Raw genomic sequence first — 20,842 nt, 5'->3', positions numbered from 1 at the left:
ATATAAAGTGGCTTTAAAAACGAATCTCTATTTCATGCATGCAATTAGTTTGAAGTGTTATTTTTCATTAAGTAACGAATGGATGTATGAAATGCATCGGTTTCTACGAATTGCAATACTGTACAATGTGTTGTTAGATAATAATTGGTTACCTTACACACATAAAGATGATACATTCTCTATAGGTGAAGGCGAGAAATTTTAATTTTTTCACAAATTTTCATAATTTGTTATGTCAGACGGTTCTGATATGAGCAGCATGTTAAGCAGATAATATATCGGCCGACACATCATTACTGACATAATTAACAAATTTATAATCGCTGCAATTAACACTTGGAGAATATAATTGCGGCAAAAATTAACTCGCATGCTACAGTTCCATCAATTTGCACCTTTTTTGTCACGGTCTTTGTAACACTAACTGCTGGTTAAATTGGTTCTCCATTGAAGTTTTTTTTTAATTTTTTTTTCTCACTTTCTGTTTGTACAGTAAACTCTGAAGGTAATTTGATATAATCGTAATTAAATTAGCATTTTTCATTGTAGAATGTTCGAAACTCCGGCAAGCAAAAATAATGTTAGAACCGAAAAAAGCAATTAGAGACGATTACTAGAGGTGTTAGGTCGTCGATCGAAATGACCCGATCGATTTCAGGTTTGAATTTTAAATTTTTTTTGATTGGAAACTTCAACACGGTTTATGCTTCGAAACTATTAACTGCGGTGTACCGTATGTAATGGTTGTCATTTTTTTACTGGGTTTGTGTCGGGCAGGCTTTTTGCCGAATTTTTACCGAAAATTTATTGAATTTACTAAAATTTACCGAAAAACTTTTCAGTAAATTTTCGGTAAAATTCGTAAATTTCGGTAATTTTAGGTAAAATTTGGAAATTTTAGGTGAACTTCGGAAATTTTAGGTAAAATTCGGAAATTTTATGTAAAATTCGGTCAAAAAAAACTTCAAATAATATGCCCTGTTCTCAAACCTCTTAGATTGATAAGACGCACTAAAAATGGACAAAATATTTGATGAACTCTTGCTAATGTATTTTTAATAGCAAAATAAATGTTGAAATTATTGAAGTAATTCATTTCATTCGAAATACGTTGAAGATACTTTGATTATTAGAAAAGAAGAATTGATAGACACGATAATTATACTGGTGATGTGCTTCCCGTATGAGAAGGTATATTTAATAGCGTTGTACAGAGGCTTCAAAGAAAAGCTGCTGAGGATTTTGTTACGTGAATTTTCTATCTGAAACATTTTTATCGAATGATTTTTGTTGTGTTGTCAAGCTACGAAAACTTCTGCAAAAGAATAACCAAGCGTATACTTCAAATTTTATCAGTTTATTTTACTTTATAATATTAGTCGTACATAAACTCTGTCGACAAATCAGTTTTCTTCACTTTTAATATAATTTTCAAAATTCTCTTGTTAATCGATACAAACATACATAGATTGCAAAATAGTTTGAATAGTCGCAATATGCTCTGGATCCAGCCAATAATCCACAGCATATCACCGAATTTTAAAGTGTGTATTATATTCATTGGTAGCGTTGTGTGAGCAGTATTAAATAAAATGAAAATGAGTTTAATTCAAATATATTTGTGTAATGATTACGAATTCACATAGGAAGTACACATTTTTATTTACACACAATGGTAGCGTAGTATGTGGAGGTACCGCGATTTTAGAATATAAATTTATAATTTCATAATACTTTTCTGTTCAATATCTTTACAGTACATTGTTTTTAAACGAATTTTTATCATAATTGAGCTTAAAATTCATCAGATAGTCATCATCTAGAGGTGTACTAGGCGACACACTATCTAATCCTGATGGTAGTAAATCGTTACTCTTTCGTAGCATGTAATAAAGTTGCATTGAATTGGGATTGTTGTCTTCATCAACTAAAACATTTTCCTCTTTTTCTTCACTATCATTATCATCAGAGGTCGTGCTGTCCGGTGCATATTGAAAGTCTTCGTCTTTTCTGCCCAGCCTGACAAAACCGTTGTCGCCCCTACCAAATCGAATGTATTTGTCCGTCCTTCCAGGTCTGTTGATCGATCTCGACGGTTGAAGTGAACTCTCCGCCGCATTCAAGTTGGGCGCTACAAAGAAACTATCTTTCGAGTTGATATTATCGATTCCACCGTTATTTCTACCGAACCGTATAAATTTGTCGCCTCGTCGTCCAAATCTCATAGCTTCTGAATTGTCATTCCGGCCGAATCGAAGCATACCCTTTTCACTGCGACCCAATCGAATGAAACCATTGCCTTTGGAATTATCATTGCGTCCGAAACGAATTAGATTCTTTTCACTCCGTTGGTACCTTGAATAGTCTTCACCGTCTCGGCCCAGTCGAACAAAATTCTTTTCGCCACGCTTAACATTCCGTTTATCTCTCAGAATGTGTCGGTTTTGTGATAGCGAATCGATTTGAGGGGGTCGTTCGTTACCGTTTGTCTGGGCAAAATGTACAGTTGACATAGATGTTGAAAGCATATCATTTGGGTTAATTGTCGATGAATGGATTAGATTCGGATCGAGTATAGCCCCCGTCAAATGGCACAGTTTGCTGACGAAGAAAATGATTGTGATTGTTGTGACCATATTGTAGCAAATGTAGGATGAAGTTACTAGGAACCTGACGGAAGCAAAAGAACATTCTGTTATTCTCAAGTTATTGTGAAGAATTGTGGAACGAAGAGGTGTTATGCTGTTTATACTAATGAATGATTTCGTTTTCACCTTTAAACCGTTAAAGCGAATTTCTTATTCAGAATTTTAGGCTTTATCCAACCTAATTTCGTCTGTAGTTTATTTGTTTCAGCAATGGAATAATTAATTTTTTACGAAAACGCAAATAAATGAATAGATAACAAACTGCTTTTACCTAATTTGAATATCAAATGAAACGGACGCATTTAAATGTCTACTGGATATAGAGAGTATTTATTTACGACGTGTTGTTTTTGTATAGAATAGCGTATCATTTTAAACTCTGATATACCAGATAAATATTGACAATTTTTCAACAGAGCTTCAGGACATTCGCGTTTCTTTCGATCATCCCAAAAGTGTTGCGATGGTTATTTATATCGTCGGTAGAGATGAGTCGAGGTTCTTTGAAATCCGACTCGACCCGAACCCATCTCGAATTAAATATTCGAAACCCAATGAAACTGAAACTCGACCCAAATTTCATTTATGAAACCCGAGAACTCAAAAAACCCGATGTAAAAACCTAAATGAAACCAAATTTTAATCTCACATGTCTTCACTTGGTAATCGACGGTGATGATACAAATTTGGTAAATATGTGATCATTGTTGATGTGATATATTCCTACACTGATAAAAAATTTCGTCTACATACGTCCAGTATGTATGAAATGGCTGGTAGACAGCGTCATTTCTGACTTACTTCGGATATGTATATTCCAACGTCTGACGGGTATATTCCAACGTCTGATATGTATATCACACATGTTCGACGTAGAAACATACGAGTGACACGAATAGTCACGAGCAGTATGTATGATTATACGTCGGACATGTACGATATACATGTCAGACGTTGAAACATACATATACGAAGTAAGTCAGAAATGAAGCTGTCTGCAAGCCATTTCATACATACTGGATGTATGTTGACAATATTTTTTTTTACAGTGTAGAAAAATCACTTTCTGAAATTTTACCCAACCCGAATTAAATTATTCCGTTGACTGAAAATCAGGGGCTAAGGACAGAAAATCCCTTAAAATGTCCGTAACGCTGTTTTCGCTACGATATTTTGAAAATGTTCTACATTGGCAAAAATCGTTAAATATAGAAAACGTCTGTAACTCTTGTGACCAGACCACGTTAAGTCAAGGTTGAGTTTGTTCATTGATAATAAGGTAATGAGATGGGACTATTCTATGAATGATTTTTCCTTGTCACCTCTTGCGTAATAAAGAAAAAAATAAATGTTTCCAGCACGAGCTGGAGGTAAATTCTGGAATCTAGTTCGCTAAACAGGATTAAGTTGGGAACAATAGTTTGTCTGTTGAATGGATTATTAAGATACTTGGATAAGTGGTTTAGTGATTTTTAATTTTATTTGCTTAGCTTTCGACAACTAAGTTGTTGTCATCTTCAGAGCTTACTAAAGAATGAGACTTAAATTTTTTTAATTTTGGAATAATCACTTGCCATGCGTTGCTTAGTTTGAAACCGTTATCAGTGTTGAATGTCAAAGACCCGCGAACAAATTTACCTATTTATCAACCGACTCTTCTCTTGATAATATGATAACCAGTAAGCATTACATGCAAAGCGAGAGCAGTTGTTCAGACGAATTTTTTACAATTAGAGGAAATACCCTACCGTTTCAGTTATTTTCCCCACTTACAAGCCCTAAATATTAAGGACCTTATTCAGAAAATGAAAGGGAAGAGAGTGACTACACTTTTGTATGTGCGACGAATAGAGCGAATGAAACAAACTAAACTCACAGTTTGCGGTCCCTTCACGATCAAATATAATTTTTTTTTAAATTCAAAAATTTATTGAAAATTCAGTCAAGTGATCTGACCCACCCAAGTGAGACAGGATTTTTTACGACGTTCGATTAACCCGCTCATCTCAAAATAGTAGATTCAATGAAGTGAATTTTTAAATTGTTGATACAACATGCTCTCACAAATCAATTCTTTAAACAAATTAATTAAATACATTTTCCATCGAATAAGACTAAGAGCGATAGCCTGTAAAACTGTTCCCAATGAACACATGAGTAAGACGTAATGAAGGTGAAATCAATTTTGCGATAAAGTTGTCGCAATAATTTTATTCTTTTTTGCGAAAAACTAATAATGTAAAAGTTACTGGTAACATTTTCCATCAGTAAATTTATTTGTGTTCGTCTTATAAGTACAATGCATGTGCATAATGTAAGATATAAGTACTTGATTTCAGCAAAAAAAAAAGTTTTTAATCCATCGAATAAAAAGACCTCCCTTCCATTGTGCCTTTACTAGCTGGTATTCATTCAGTTATTCGTTTGCTCACGATATATTTTATAGAAGAGTCGAAGAACAACCAAACCATGTATTATATCCACACATTTTATATGTGTGTCTTTTCACATACGACATACACATTAGTGCAAATATGTTTTCGTTTCTGTTTTGCAACAAATAAATAATAAACCATCGTCTATACGGGGAGTAAAAGTCTCTTGTATCACATTATTAAGTTGTGTGATGTCTTCTCAAGAATAGAAAACCTTAAGAATGATAATATTTCTGGTTGTGGTGAGACAGTGTATAGTATTATACGTGTAGAATGCTTATATATTCTGTACAACAGAGGTCATCGAAAGTAAAAGCGATTCTTTTTAAACCTCTCATTAAATCTGTTAGTGGTTTATTCAATAACATTGGGAGTAAAGAAGTATCAGATAGCAGTCTTGTTAGTATTGTTACCGAAGCTCAGATGAAATTGCGAGTAATATAACAGAACAGAGGGTTTATAATTACCGGTTTTATGGCGTAAATAATCGCTTTTCGGAATGCTATTATAAAATATTGTGGGACAGTGGGACTATAATGTCTCATACCAAACAGAGGCAACGTTTTGTTCCTTTTCACAGTCACAATAAAAACAGATGCAAGTTAGCATTACCGAATTGCGCTCAACTTGCTAAACTTGTTAGCAATATGAGAGGAAAAAATCTTTTTTCACGGAAATGTTTTGAAAAAAGAAAGTTTTTAATACATTTTTTTGTTCCTAATTTTTCGTGTGCGTGTATAAGAGTTAAAAGTTTAGCAAAAGGCATAACTGTACGTCTTGTTCAATTTAGTTACGAATCAAATGCACGCCTGAAGAGCAACTAAGCAAACAACCCACCCCCAAACATTTTCATTTTCTTTTGCGTTGTTTTATAATCATTATTAAATTTACAATTCTTATGTTATTTGGAAAATATAACAAGCTGTGCCGTAGGGAATCGTTAAGAGATGATGCAAGAAAGTTTATTTTCATTATCAGGATGTGTATCGGTTAAGCGCACGTTTAAAAATTTATTTATAAAACAGAAAATAATTAGACAACCTTAGTTTGAACGGTGGTGCTTATGTTGAACATTAATTATTTTCAGAAAAAGGCTACAGCAAAACTACAACAAACGAACAGGGAAAGGTCGAGAAGCCATGATTGAAAATTAACCACCTCGCACAAAGGCTTACGACCAATCAACAGAAAAGTTTAAATTTTATCGATACGTTCGGAATGATTAACTCGGTTCCTCAGCATGTTAATCGTTTTCTTATGAAATTTTCCTTTAGCACAAAAATGTAAATATTTGAGAAATGTACCTTGCCGTAAACCACTAACGTCTTACGAAGCTGAAGGATAAGTTTCCAATTTTTATTGTCTTTAAGATGTAAGGCGGTATCAAATGGCCGCATAAAATTTCTCATAAACAAAATATAGTCAAGCGAAGAAAACTCTACCTTTTCATGAAAGTACAAGTCATGAGCAAGCAACAGATAATATATTCGCAAATATGGTGAGAAATCATTGCCCAACCAACGTTAATTAAAATTAAATAATCTGCGAATAATTAGCCTTTATTGCAGTCATAAAAGACGCTAAAAAACAATGAAATATGTTACTCGTTGTTGATCGTTATGTATGGTTTAGTATTACATCCTTTTTTCTGTAGACATAAATATTTAAACCGAGTAGTAGTGTTCACCAGTTCATTCATAATGGCTTCGTTTTATTAGAAATGAGGTGCGAAGGGTGATAATAACGGGTTATAATTTTTGTATCGCCTTCGGATTACATAAGTCTTTAATTTGGGGTTTCAATCTCCACTCACAGGACTCCCACAATTATTTTTTTTGTAAAGTTGCTTAGCCCAGCACTGAGGGCATGAAGGCAAGTATTATTATCAAGTCTGTGACACTGTTTCTCATCTAACAAGTTTCACAAACTTGATACAAAATCTATCACTTCATTCCTTTTAACATTACTATGTAAAAGCACATTTATTCAGAGATTCGTTGTCGATAACAGATTAATGGTCTTCTGTGAAAGATTTTATTGAATCGACTTTACTAAAGAATGGCCGGCCATGAAAGGTTCATAGCAAAATCTATATCTCATTGTCGCATAGAGGAGCGATACATAGTTGTTTAACCTGATTTCAATGTTTTCTTATTAACCACCCAATTTTATTGAAACGTTTTCGATTCTATTACGTCGATCGATCTATCAAGTGTCAAAAATTTGATACGAAATCTATCACTTCATTCCTTTTAACATACAGTTTGTTACTAAAAAAATCTCATTAATCAGAGCTTGTCATTTAGTTTAATCGACAACAGATGAAAGGTTGATCAGTCAAAAACCCTTAAAAGAGTAAAAGTGACGCAAGTCCCTGTGCATGATATCGCTGTAGGTGACGCATTCTGCGCTTGTACGCAAAAATTGTCAAAGCAAAAATTAGGCCAAAAAAATTCTAGAAGAAAAATTTTACTTGACATATTAATGGTAATCTGTCTCTGTGCCACCCAATTTTATGTAAGTTGATGTCTCTTTAAACGTTTTCGCTTTAGTTCTTTTTATTATTATTATTTAGTAATGTTAGAATATGTGGGAAGTCTGCGTGCACCTTTGTCTTTATTTTATTTATGTAAAACAAAAACCTACCCTGAAGCATTTTTTACGTAGTCTATTAAAGTTATCTCGATCAACTTTTTACAAAATTATTTTTCATTTTACGTGGCAAAACCACCGTATAATTGTTTAAAAAAAAATCCACCGAAATGGTTAAACTTCTCTTGTTAGGGCGGTGTTTATTTAATTTTTCTTTTGTAAATAAGCCGTGTATCGTTGGTGCATTAACAATTTCGAACCATTTTTACGATGATTTTTTATGAATGATGACGACAAATAAATGAAGATTAATTTCTAATCACTGGTTTCGATAAATGAGTTCAATTGAAGATTGGTTCACAGATGATGGAAGAAAATAGCTCCTTTGAATTGTTTGAACATACTGGAGCTATGTTGTACTGCACTGTTTTTGGTAATTGATTAATGAAATAAAGAGCGAAAGAAAGAAAGTTTTGCACGTATGAATGTCTTGAATTGGTTCGAATTGAGCAATGAATTCGTGAATTGTTTCTAACTGTTAAATTGCACAGGAAATTTCTTCAACGGCGAAAATCTATTTCTTCTCTTTTTAGATAAAATTCTAACGTCTCTATCAGGCATATTGCATTCGACATTCCAATTAAACAAGAAGAGATCCTTGAACCCGTAAATCGAATCTACCAAACGGATCTGTATTTTCTATTATATCGTTTTCACAGTCACTTTAAACTAAACCGAGTGATTATTAACCTATGATAGTCATACACAACACAATATGATTCCTGCAAATAGCTTCTTAATGAATGCCGTAAATAAGTCAGACAATAGGGGGATAATCTTCTGGTTGACACGAAACAAATATATTGAATTAAATAAGGTTTCCTCCGGTAAATCTTCCGTAAAATATTAATTTTTTGGGTCTATAGCATTGTTTAAAATTCAATTTAAAAATGGTTTTGTTCAGCAAAAAAATCTTCACTGAAACGGTGTCATCATGAAAGTTTTTCGACGATCCATGTTAGGAAATTGTCTACATTTCACCAAGAAAAGGTTTTAAATTTCAGACTCATTATTTAAAAAGAAGGCGTCCCGCATGAAAATATTGTGAATCAATAGAAAATATAATGTATCACCAACGCACAACAATCAATAACCGAAAAAATATGCTATTAAACCACAGGCAATCAAATGTGTCCACCTCCACCGTAGAGATTTCAGGTGAGTCTAATATGGCATGTGAATGTGAATAACAATAACGAAAAGACTTTCAATGATTCTGCATTTCTTTTATACGTCCGTTTCCATTCTTTCATTTAACACTTGTTGCATCATCATTATAATGTATAGCACTTCTCAGCGACTCATAAAAGACAGATATCTGAATCGAACAGTTTCCTACAATAAATTGAATCCACAATATTTTAGTGACAACTTTTCGGACGAATTAATGATGGATGAGTGACGATTGTTTTATGTCGATATGATTAGTTTTGCTTATGCTCACCAGTTAAGTTAAGAATTGATTAAAATTGGAAATTAAATCCAAAAAAATTTTCGACGAAATTATTTCCAAAATTTTGAATTATTTTCTACTGGCGAATTTTGAACTTAAAAATCCATTTCTCTCGTACACTACACAATCTTTCCCGAAAACTTCCTTCTTCTTATACTTTTGAATCGCTTTAAGACAAACAAACTTCTGGTCGAGCAACCGAAGATGAGTCCTGTTTTATAGGAATTTATTAAACCATAAAATGTATAGCACTCGCACCAACACAGAAATGTATAGTCAAAGGAAAATTTTGTTGAACGCAGGATTTTCCCGCACACATACACGACACTTGTTTTTTTTGTGTATATAAACTGAGTTGAATTGTTCGTGAACCGGAGGAGAGTACTGTTATGAATAATATACTGCGTTCGTATGGAAGTTATACGGATTTGTGAATTTATATCGAAGGTGTTAATGACTCGCGTGTTTCTGATAACAACATTTACCCCGCTGAAGAATCGGTGAGCTATCTGTTATCGAAAACAAAAATAAGCAATGAACTTTGACTGGAGAGAGAATATGTAGGAAGATGCATGCTAAAACTGATGATTTTGAATCAAGCGCTGTGCAATACCTCAGGCAGAAGAATAAACCAATTTTCATAACTACAGTCTCTAACACTCTAAATTCCCATTTTATTCTAAATATTTTATTTCCCTTATTTATCTCATATGTACACACAAGTATAGCGAAATGAGGGAACCAAGATATTTAAAGTAAAACGAGAATTTAGAGCGTTAGAGACTGTAAGCGGTATTTACGTCTTTCTTAGCAGTAAACACCTCAGATACGACAGTGGGATTTTTACGTGGGCAAAGCAGTAGGGAAAAAAATTGGAAAATTCATTTCGACGGTGTGTGGCCACAAGTTAAGTGCGTTTTGAAATTGTAATTTGTTATTTCGCTTCGAAGAGAATTGAAAAAGAGGTTAAATACAAGGAGATAATCAGATGACTACAGTGCTGTAGTTTCGGTCATTATTTTTTTGGACTGATTTCTGCTGGTACGTTTTCTTATACGTGCTAATAGTATTTTACCATATCCACTACCTGTTGCGTGTAAATGACTATTACAGCCTTGAAAGCATTTAACTGAGAATGTGTGGAAATACGTACGTGGCAGATGCTTTCAAACATAAAATTGGAAGTCGTTCTCTGTTTTTGCTCGCTAAAAAAAAATCTAATTACGTGTGGTAGACTGTAGACGCTACTTTGAATTGCGAGTTATGGTTGCCAATGGTAAATTGCCAATAAATTCATTGATAAGTGCACTGGTTATGGTTAATCTTTTACATACTTCTGCACCGAAAACCATTTATTTCATCAATGAAGTATATCTTTCGGTGCCCTCACCATGGACGTAACTAGCCTCATACCAACAAACTTCCCACTAAAACTACACTTTTCAACTTTTCCGTCCTTGTGACGTAATTATTTATGAAACAAGAAGCACGCATAATGAAATATTTCATCACAACACAACGCGTCATACAACGTTTCACGTAAAGAAGCGATTTCATCATTTTTTATGCAATTCAGTGATGATATTTGTAACTTACGCCGCCTGTGATCAATGTCGTATGAACGTATTTTATCGCACTAGTGCTAAAGGATTTGCAAGGGGTTTTATCGCACTAGTGCGACAAAAGCCACGTGTTATTGAAGTCACACTAAAATTATCTTCGGTATTTACTGGATTTTCTTCATTGCATAAAACGTTGTATGCAACAAGAATCGTATGGAGTATATTAACGCACACGACGTCTTGCCAACCTCAGCGTCGCCGATAATATACCTTCATATCTAGTTCGATAATATACCTCCATACGATTCTTGTTACATAAATAACTATTATTGTACTAGGGCGATAAAACAATATGAAATCCTTTATGCAACTCGAGATCATAATAAACTGCGAAAATTGCGAGCTTGAGGTAATGCCTGTGAACTGGCCTCGTATTATCGGTGTCGTAGTCACGATAGTGAAGAACAAGATATTCCGGTACGGGTGTGACGAACTTTCGATAGGCTACCCACTTATACCGATGATAGTGGACTAGTAGTCCGACCACACAACACTGCTGCTAGTCGTTATAGCGTTTTACATAATTTGTCACGGACTGGACCCGCTTCTAATAAGTGAAAGTCGAAACTTCTAAGACATCATTAACCGAATCACTATATTTGACGCGAGAGCACAAGTTTACGGGTCTGTTGAAGGCTGTAGCTGCTTCAAATTTGATGAAGCGAACAAAAAGACGAAAAAAACGCCACAACCGTGAGAAACCGTGCATTTATTTAGTTTGCATTACCCATGTTTCCTACATTAGTTGAGTTTATGATTGAAATACCATTGATGAAGAAAATGGCAATACCTTTGTTTACCAAGTCAAGGATTCGATTAACTATTTTACCAATCCGGGAAATGATGTCTTCCTGGGCGGGGATAATTGTGTCCTCAACTGTTCCGTTTGCACCGACTTCTGGATCATCTCCAATTGTTGCCGAAACTAAGAACATGAGAAATCAATCAATTGATTGTCGAACGAGTGGTGAAAGATTAAATAATTTAATCTAGCGAGGTTTTTCAGTGTGTGGAGAATCACATGTCTACTGAGGGAAGATATTTTATGACCACCACAGGCCACCTTGGGTGAATTTGGCCATATTTTTCGTCTTTTTCTCTCAAAATTTCGACTCACCCCAGTAGACGGTAAACAACCATTTACAAAAACACTTTAAATTGTAGGGTACTAGCAAATATTAACATCACTACAAAAAACACTTTCCAAAACAACATTCTGTACAATTATTCTAGGTTTGAGTTTTAGCAATTTTTGTGTGTGTCGATTTAACGAGAATGAATCGTAAATTATCAGTCCTATCACTTAGTCTCGTATTTCGTATTCGTATGCGCTCTAACATTTACTCATTACGTACGTACAAACTAAAAAGCTGCTGCGTAGAGCATTGAGTGGAAGACTCAAAAATATGTAGAGACACTGCAGACTGCAGCAATTTTTAAGATTGTATGTACGTAATGAGAAAGTAAAAGAAAGCGAATACGAAAAATCTGTGGGAATGAGAGAGGGAATTTACAATTCACTATCGACTGAAGTCTTAGGGTTTTGTGAATAGAAGTGAATCGCATTGTGGAAAGTTGAGGCCAGTTAAAAATGTTGTTTCCCTTTAGGATGTTAAATTATGTTATTATCACGGAGCTAAAATTTTACCTCAAGTTTTTGAAGTTGCCGAGGTCGGTAAAAACACAAGAAGTATCTTTCCAGAATTTGTCCCATTGCCAAGTAAGGTATTTTATTCAAAAACTTGAGGTAAAGTTTTGGCTCCGTGAAGTAAGTTTAATCAACACACTTGCCCCATTGGTAAGTAATGTACTTTTGGAATTATGGCAGATGATATATCTATTATAATCGCTATACCATGCGGAAAGTTTACATTACATGTTCATGTGCCCCCGCAGAAAGTAGTCATTATATGCATATTTGGCTTCTATGGAAAGTGTTGATTACATGCAATGACATATTAGTTTACAGAATATATCATTGATTACATGTACATAAACACGTAATAACAACTCTTCGCATGGCACAACGATTAAAATGAACTATGTTGGAATCTGAGAGTAGTGCAGAACAATTAATGAGACTCGCGATCTCACTTGTTTGCTTTGAGCAACTCGCTTCGGCATAATATCGCTTTGGCAATTCGCTTTGGTAACTGTTATTTTGACTCATGTAGTTGCATAATGCATACGTCGCCTTCGGCTCTACCCTTGTAAAAATAACAGTTACCAAAGTTTGTTGCTTAAGATTCAATTTGCGAAAACTTCGAACGAGCTGTATCTAACATAAAAACAAGCCATCGGCTGTTTTTAAAAGCTAGGCGTTAAATGATTTAGGGCACCTTTCTGAGTAAGTTATAGGACAAATTTTGTATTAAAATAAACTCGGTTTCATGCTGGTCTACACTGGGGAAGTCAAAATTGTTTTTGAATGATATATCTCACAATAAGAAACGGGTTCGTCTGAAATTATAGTCAATATATTTCAATCTCAATCAAAAACGATTTTGACTACTCCAATAAAGACCAATTTGCAACACAAAATTTGTCCTATAACTTACTCAGAAAGGTCAACTGAATCATTTAACGCCTAGCTTTTAAAAATAGCCAATGACATGTTTTCAAGTTGTTTGGAGTTTTCGAATTGATTCTTAAATACACACTCATGAGTTCGATTCGTAATCTACTACAAATTTTAAACGAAGCGAAGACACTGACATGTAATAGCCATTTACATGCTACATGCGTCGAAAACCGTACTTTTCATGTTTCAAGCACTACTTTCGACGCCCTCAGCAAGTAAAATCCATAACTTAAATCGGGATAAAAAGATGAAAAGTACAGTTTTCGTCGAGGTTTTCGTGTGAATTTTGTTGATCCGAGGCGTAGTCGAAGTCAATAAACACACGAAAACGAGACTATTCAACTTTTTATCCCGAGTTATGTAATGGATTTTACATGCTACATGCATCGAAAACCGTACTCTTCATGTTTCAAGGACTTCTTTCAACGCCCTCGCCTTCGCCTCGGATCAACAAAATTCACACGAAAACTCTACTTTTCATCTTTTTATCCCTAGTCATGTAAAATACTATTACATGCTGAGGGCGTCGAAAGTAGTGCTTAGTAAAACTCAGTGTATCAGAAATTTACAGTGATATCTAACTGTAGTTAAAATATTCTACTCCGAAGTTAACAAATGGTTTGTGTCTCCAATTACAGTTATGTTAGAAACTAAACAAGTTTTGAAATAAGTAATTACCTGAGTGAATTAGTAGCAAATCTAAAATTTGTAAATTTTTCGGTTGACTATAATCAACTTGATATTGCTTGCATCTATTGAAAGATGTGTCATTTAAAGTTGGGTCTACCGTTCTTAGATATTTGGATCCAATGTATGCGTCCAATTCGATACATTTAGTGATTGGATGGTCGTACGCATAACATTTTGTTGCATTTATAGAGTGTATGAATGCAAGGTCACTTGATATTGAAGTGTTCAATTTTTCCAAACATGCTCGAAAATTATAAACGCATTCACAATACGAAATACTGCTGTCGTTTCTACCACTCAGTTCAACATTCTTATGAGCTTCACATTTATGAAAAGAACGACAACATGAGTCTAAACGATCTGTATCAACTAAATCGATAGCATTTCGGTTTGCATTAAAAAGTATTGCTTGTAGCGACTTCTTCAACAAGACATTATCCATAGGTAGTATAATGGATCCGCAAAACGTTGTTCCTATGAGAGAAAATAAAAGTAAAAATCGTTTACCTCTGACTAATTCAAATAGAGATTTAAAGATGTCGAATGCTGATGTAAGTATATCGCGTATGTACTTGGTACGGGTATGTTAAAAATACATACCACTTAAACTCTTTGATGCAAAATCTTTAGCATACATTGCATAATTATCCGAGAATAAATGTGAACTATTAGGAACTAAAGTCAACGGTAATCTCAAAGAATGAGTAATTTTAAATAAAAAGACACTGAACGTTGCAAACAGGAGTGTACGATCCATATTTTAAATTGAAAAATGAATTTAATAGAACGAAATACCTGAAAAGATCGAGAATACTCGTGGAACTAAAACCAATTTTCAAGTTTGAAATGAACAGATGAAATGTTTTCTTCTATTTATGAGTGTAGTGTCCGGCTTTGCTCGGATAATTTTAATGACTAAATTTTTAAATATTTTTAATAAAAGAAAATTTGCACGTGTTACAAATATTTTTCGGATCGCATCGGATCAACAAAATTCGCACGAAAACTGCACTTTGCATCTTGCGAAGCCGAGGTCAAAAAACACACGAAAATGAGACTTTTTATCTTTTTATCCCTAGTCATTTAATGGATTTTACATGCTGAGGGCGTCGAAAGAAGTGCTTGAAACATGAAAAGTACGGTTTTCGACACATAGCATGTAATAAATATTATGCACGTATGACAAAGCGGTCTAGGCTTGCCGAGACGGCTTGTCATACGTGCATATTCTATTTTATTGCATTCGCGGTGTGATTCCCCGAAAAATTACTTATCTAGAGCGCTAATTCATACATTAATAGGTTGCCGTCAAAACAGTCATATGTTGTTGTCTCGTTTTCGCTTATGCAATAAAGCATTGTATTTCATATGGAGTAGGATCCTCGAGCGACAGCGAGCCATATGAAATATAGTACTATTATCGCATAAGCGAAAACGAGACAACAAGATATGCGAATGACACTTTGACAATTTACGGAAGTATAATGTTAGTTTAATCACACCGCGTATGCGATACAATACTATTCCACGTTTAAGAAACGCATGCACGACGTAAACAGGCACGAAAAAAATTGCGCATCAAATAACACATGAAAGTGAAAATTTCTAACTTTTTCTCATTACTCGGTATGCCAACTTTCAAGTCTCTAGGATTTTCCGTCTGGGCTCCTATACTTTATATTATAGACTTAACGAATCCACAAATGTATTGGTACTGAAAAAATGAGGTACATAATTCAGGTACAGGTAAATTTAAAGAAATTTTTGAGACTCACAAGAAGCTTTTTTGTTGACGGTTGCATAGGTTTGTTGCAAGACTACATGAAATGTACAATTTCATCCATAGTGACATAACCTCATCAATAGTTATTTTTATTTATTTCAACCAAGCAGTAGAACAGATTTTCCAAGAGGGGCCTGCATATGCAACCCTACAATGTTGTTATTATAAAAGATAAGAGTTGCAGGTGTACTATATTTTGGACGCACATGCTCTAGTTGTTGACAGTATTTTGGTTTCGATTATTCACGCCGTAAGTGTGCCTAAAATTTGAATTTTAAGTGAACGATTCGATGAAAAAGTGAACCGAAAAATACATTTCAACGCTTTCTTGTATGAAAATGACGCGACGTTAGAAAGACCTCCGCACTTTCCATTTTGAATTTCGACCGCACTTACGGCGTGAATTAAATTTTTCATCGAATTGTTTATTGACGAATTTTCATGAAAGAATAATATTTGACAATTATTTGTGAAAATTTCTATTAATCTGTTTGAAATGACCAACTGGTCTACATTTTAAAGTGAGCTAAAAATTCGTGTTTAGCCAATACTCGCTCTAGCAAACAAACTCTCAGCTATCTGTGTCAAATTCACACCTTATTTCTTTGTGTTCTACAACAACTATTCCACATTTTGACTGATTACACTGTAATGTACATGTAAATTCCAAAGGCTACTTGATTCTTTCACCACCTTAATAAAAGTAGTTTGGTTGCTAGAGAGGGTATTGGTTTAGCAAATCTAATTTGTGATAAAGTAGCCACAATTTTACAATTTTACATCGCTCAATTGTCTGTGAATGCTTGAATATACATGACTGGTTGATGTATACTTTGGATGCGATAAATTTTTTTCGCACTGATTTTTGCATGAAATAAAACTATTTTCGACATCGAGTGCAAACACAATTTTTTAGTTACATCTATTATATGAACACTTGCTTATCGTACGGGTCTCTCAAATATAGTTGCTTGAACATAACGTATAATAAAATGTATGTGTTTGGCAGCTCGATCCTCACGTACCTGAGCAAAGACTTTTAATATTTTATGGAAGACAGAAGACACATATTATAAAAACAGAAATCCTTCGATTTTCACTTATATGTTGATGTATTAGTATTTGTACAATCTCGTACTAAGTACAAGATTATAAATGTTTCATAGCGTAATGTGGTTAGAAGACGAGAATATTATTAGTGATATAGGTTTCTTCCAAGGCCGTTCAAAATGTCAATCGTCATCCACAGCGAAGCCAACACAACCTCACTTTGAAGTTTTAACGAACAAATTTGTTTTCATGCCTTGGGCATAAATTACGGAATTTTTCTCGTAAATTAGGCCCTCAGCATGAAAAGTTGTATACGCATCTGTTGTGGACGGTTTATTTTAGGCACTTTCGCTTGTTGCCCTCACTTCGTTTGGGCTACAACTCGCGAAATTGTAGTATCGTCCACAACAGATACGTAAATAACTATTAAGTTGCGGTTATGTTTGCTTCTGCGGATGACGATGGTTTGTTTTCGGCCTGTCAAAATTCGTTTTTATCGTACGATGGAAGAAACCTATAATTTTGCTTGCAAAACCTTTAGCGCTCTAGGGTCCCTAAATTTGTTTACTCTTATGTATTAGTTATTTATACAACCGAGGGATAAATGCTTTTTTAGGCACTAGATGTGTAGATTGTCACTCGAGACCGCAGGTTGAGTGTGACAATACACATCGTGTGCCTAAAAAAGCATTTATCACCGAGTAGTATAAAACGTTTTTCGCAATAAAGGCAACGGAAAGTCCTACTTTTCGTCACTTGTTGCGAAAACGTCATGTATATAGCGCTCAATACACACACCGTATGCGATAATGACGATTTATTCATGAAAACGTAGTAAAATTGACTTTTCGCAATTCCGGTCCATAATCATCACCTTTCCATGCATCCATTTAATGTCGTTTTGAAGGTATTTATTTCACAGTGCGTTTTTTAACTTTTTTTCGCACTCGGGCTTTTTCAAATTTTTTTCACACTTGTTTTTTTTTGTGTATAAACTGAGTGAAATTGTTCGTGAACCGGAGGAGAGTACTGTTGTGAATAATATACTGCGTTCGTATGGAAGTTATACGGATTTGTGAATTTATATCGAAGGTGTTAATGACTCGCGTGTTTCTGATAACAACATTTACCCCGCTGAAGAATCGGTGAGCTATCTGTTATCGAAAACAAAAATAAGCAATGAACTTTGACTGGAGAGAGAATATGTAGGAAGATGCATGCTAAAACTGATGATTTTGAATCAAGCGCTGTGCAATACCTCAGGCAGAAGAATAAACCAATTTTCATAACTACAGTCTCTAACACTCTAAATTCCCATTTTATTCTAAATATTTTATTTCCCTTATTTATCTCATATGTACACACAAGTATAGCGAAATGAGGGAACCAAGATATTTAAAGTAAAACGAGAATTTAGAGCGTTAGAGACTGTAAGCGATATTTACGTCTTTCTTAGCAGTAAACACCTCAGATACGACAGTGGGATCTTTACGTGGGCAAAGCAGTAGGGAAAAAAAATTGGAAAATTCATTTCGAAGGTGTGTGGCCACAAGTTAAGTGCGTTGTGAAACTGTAATTTGTTATTTCGCTTCGAAGAGAATTGAAAAAGAGGTTAAATACAAGGAGATAATCAGATGACTACAGTGCTGTAGTTTCGGTCATTATTTTTTTTTGGACTGAGTTGTGCTGGTACGTTTTCTTATACGTGCTAATAGTATTTTACCATTACCACTACCTATTGCGTGTAAATAACTATTACAGCCTTGAAAGCATTTAACTGAGAATGTGTGGAAATACGACCCCATATATCTTGGCGTATCTTTAATCTCTTTTCGTACCACTACAAATGTAACCGATTTGTGGAAATTACAATTTTTTTTGTGATTTGTGGAAATCACAAAATTTGTTGAGATTTGTGGAAATTACAAATATTATTTTGTGAAATTTTGTGAATTCATAAAACTTATTCTTTTGCTCGATCCTAGACTAGGATTCCTAGTGGAATGTATCCTTTTACGAAATGTACCGTGCAAGTCTTTCGTTCGTTCTAGAGAAACATGTAGGGCCTAACGTAACATACATTGGTTGGAGGGATCTAATTTAAAAACGAACTAAACTCCTTCGTTACATTTCGTAAAAGGATGAATTACTTAGGAACGAAGTAAACGCCTTTACGGCTAGAAGAATTACACTAACTAATTATTAGACGATGCGAGAAAAAAAAATTAACTCCTAAGTTACCGACACCGTTCCGGCGCCCGGCTCGGCGTGTTAAAACCCTTTTTTTGTACAATGAAAATTAGTATTCATTTCGTAAAAAGATGAATTCTGTAGGGACGAACTCAACTCATTTACGTTACATTTCGTAAAAGGATGAGTTCCCTAGGAACCAACAAAACGCCTGAACGGCGAAAAGATAGTTAGGAATTGAGTTGAGATCTCAATTCAAGATCACTAAAATCTCAACTTTTTAATTTATATATAATATTTCCATATCTAGTTACATTATCTCCAAAACTCAATTTATTATCTCCGAAATTAGATTTTATTATCTCCAATTTTCTATCTCTCCATTTTGGGGTTTCATAACTCCATATCACATTTTGTTATCTCCATTTATATCATCTTTTAGTCAGCTCTCACATATTTCAAAATTTGCAAGAAATGGGGTCCCACCACATATTTCACATGCTAAGTCATAATTTTTTTAAATTTAATATATAGTGTTTGGTATCGTTTGAAAGCTGAGAGTCGTAGCATTGTGATAGGGGTAATCTTATGGTGTCTGAGTCGATTTTGCTGTTTGTAGTGTTCGACAAAGTTCGCCGAGGGTGGAAAATTTCAATATTTTAGCCGAATTCGAGACCGGAATCGTTTTTGAAAATCTAAAAACTTGTTTTCTTTCGTTTTTGAGGCACTCTGAGTCTACCCAACAACTATCACACCTGTATAAAAAAAATAAAAAGTGACGAAAAAAATTTGCCATACAAAAAGGGTATCAATTTTTGATGAAAATTTACGATAACTGCTTCAATTGCGGAACATCAAAATACTGTTTGTTTGTAAAAAGTTTGGTAATGGGATGCTAAACGATAATAGCGAAGAAAAAATATTATTGTGAACTAATTTCAAAAAATATTTAACTTTAACCTCAAATTTAAAACTTCGTTTTTAAGAAAAGTTGGAAAAACTGCAAGGAAATCGGAAAATTCTGGAAAATTTTTTGTAGAGAAAAAAACTTTGATCTTTTAGCTTTCATTTGAGTACCCACTCAATGTTGTACGCTCATTCGTCGCTTCACAATAATTCATACAAGAAGCCTCTGCATTTGAAGTTTGAAGGGCTGAAAGGAACGGAAGTATGGAAGGGATTTTTGGGCTACCCTTCCAAAACCTCATTTTTTTACATCCCAAACAATATCCAATCACTGGTTTGTCTCTACCCGATCTGTAAATATTTTGGTCCTTATTAACTACACTAAATTCCTCTTTTTACGAAATGAATACCAATTTTTATTGCACAAAAAGGGTTTTAACACGCCGAGCGATCCGGCCCATTGCCTCGGAGCGAAGCGGAGGGCCGCAATGCGAGCCGGGCGCCGGAACGGTGTCGGTAACTTAGGAGTTATTTTTTTTATCTCGCGTCGTCTAATAATTAGTCTGTGTAATTTGTTTTATTTAAAATTTAAATTTACAGAACAAAATTATAGACAGCAACTGAATTCACCCTTCAATAAATTGTAATAGGAAGGTGTTTGGTTTGCCATACAAAGATAAAAATCGGTCCTGGAGATATTATAACTAGATATGGAAATAACAAATGTGTGGAATGGAAATAAAACCGGGGATAAAACATATTAAAAAGTTGAGATAATAATTTCAGAAAAGGAGATAACATCAGAGATTAAAAATTGAAAAATCTAAGAGAT

At 34.3% G+C, this 20,842-nt stretch overlaps 1 protein-coding gene across 2 annotated transcripts; it reads right to left on the bottom strand.

Moving 5' to 3' along the window:
• Positions 1–1,347: 1,347 nt before the first annotated feature.
• On the bottom strand, positions 1,348–9,366 carry LOC119073934 (FMRFamide-related peptides). 2 transcript variants are annotated; one of them, XM_037179805.1, is made up of 3 exons: positions 9,180–9,366; positions 2,191–2,670; positions 1,348–2,142 (listed from the first exon to the last, which is right to left on the bottom strand). In XM_037179805.1, the coding sequence occupies exons 2-3, from the start codon at positions 2,634–2,636 to the stop codon at positions 1,752–1,754; spliced, it is 837 nt and encodes a 278-aa protein (XP_037035700.1). In that variant the 5' UTR covers positions 2,637–2,670; positions 9,180–9,366; the 3' UTR covers positions 1,348–1,751. The 2 variants fall into 2 exon arrangements, with proteins under 2 accessions (XP_037035700.1, XP_037035699.1); XM_037179804.1 differs by having other exon boundaries at positions 1,348–2,670.
• Positions 9,367–20,842: the final 11,476 nt, after the last annotated feature.

Source organism: Bradysia coprophila, unplaced genomic scaffold (genome assembly GCF_014529535.1).
Source record: "Bradysia coprophila strain Holo2 unplaced genomic scaffold, BU_Bcop_v1 contig_138, whole genome shotgun sequence".
NCBI lineage: Eukaryota > Metazoa > Arthropoda > Insecta > Diptera > Sciaridae > Bradysia > Bradysia coprophila.
The sequence above is the reverse complement of the archived record's forward strand: the minus strand, read 5'-3'. Positions and strand labels throughout refer to the sequence as shown.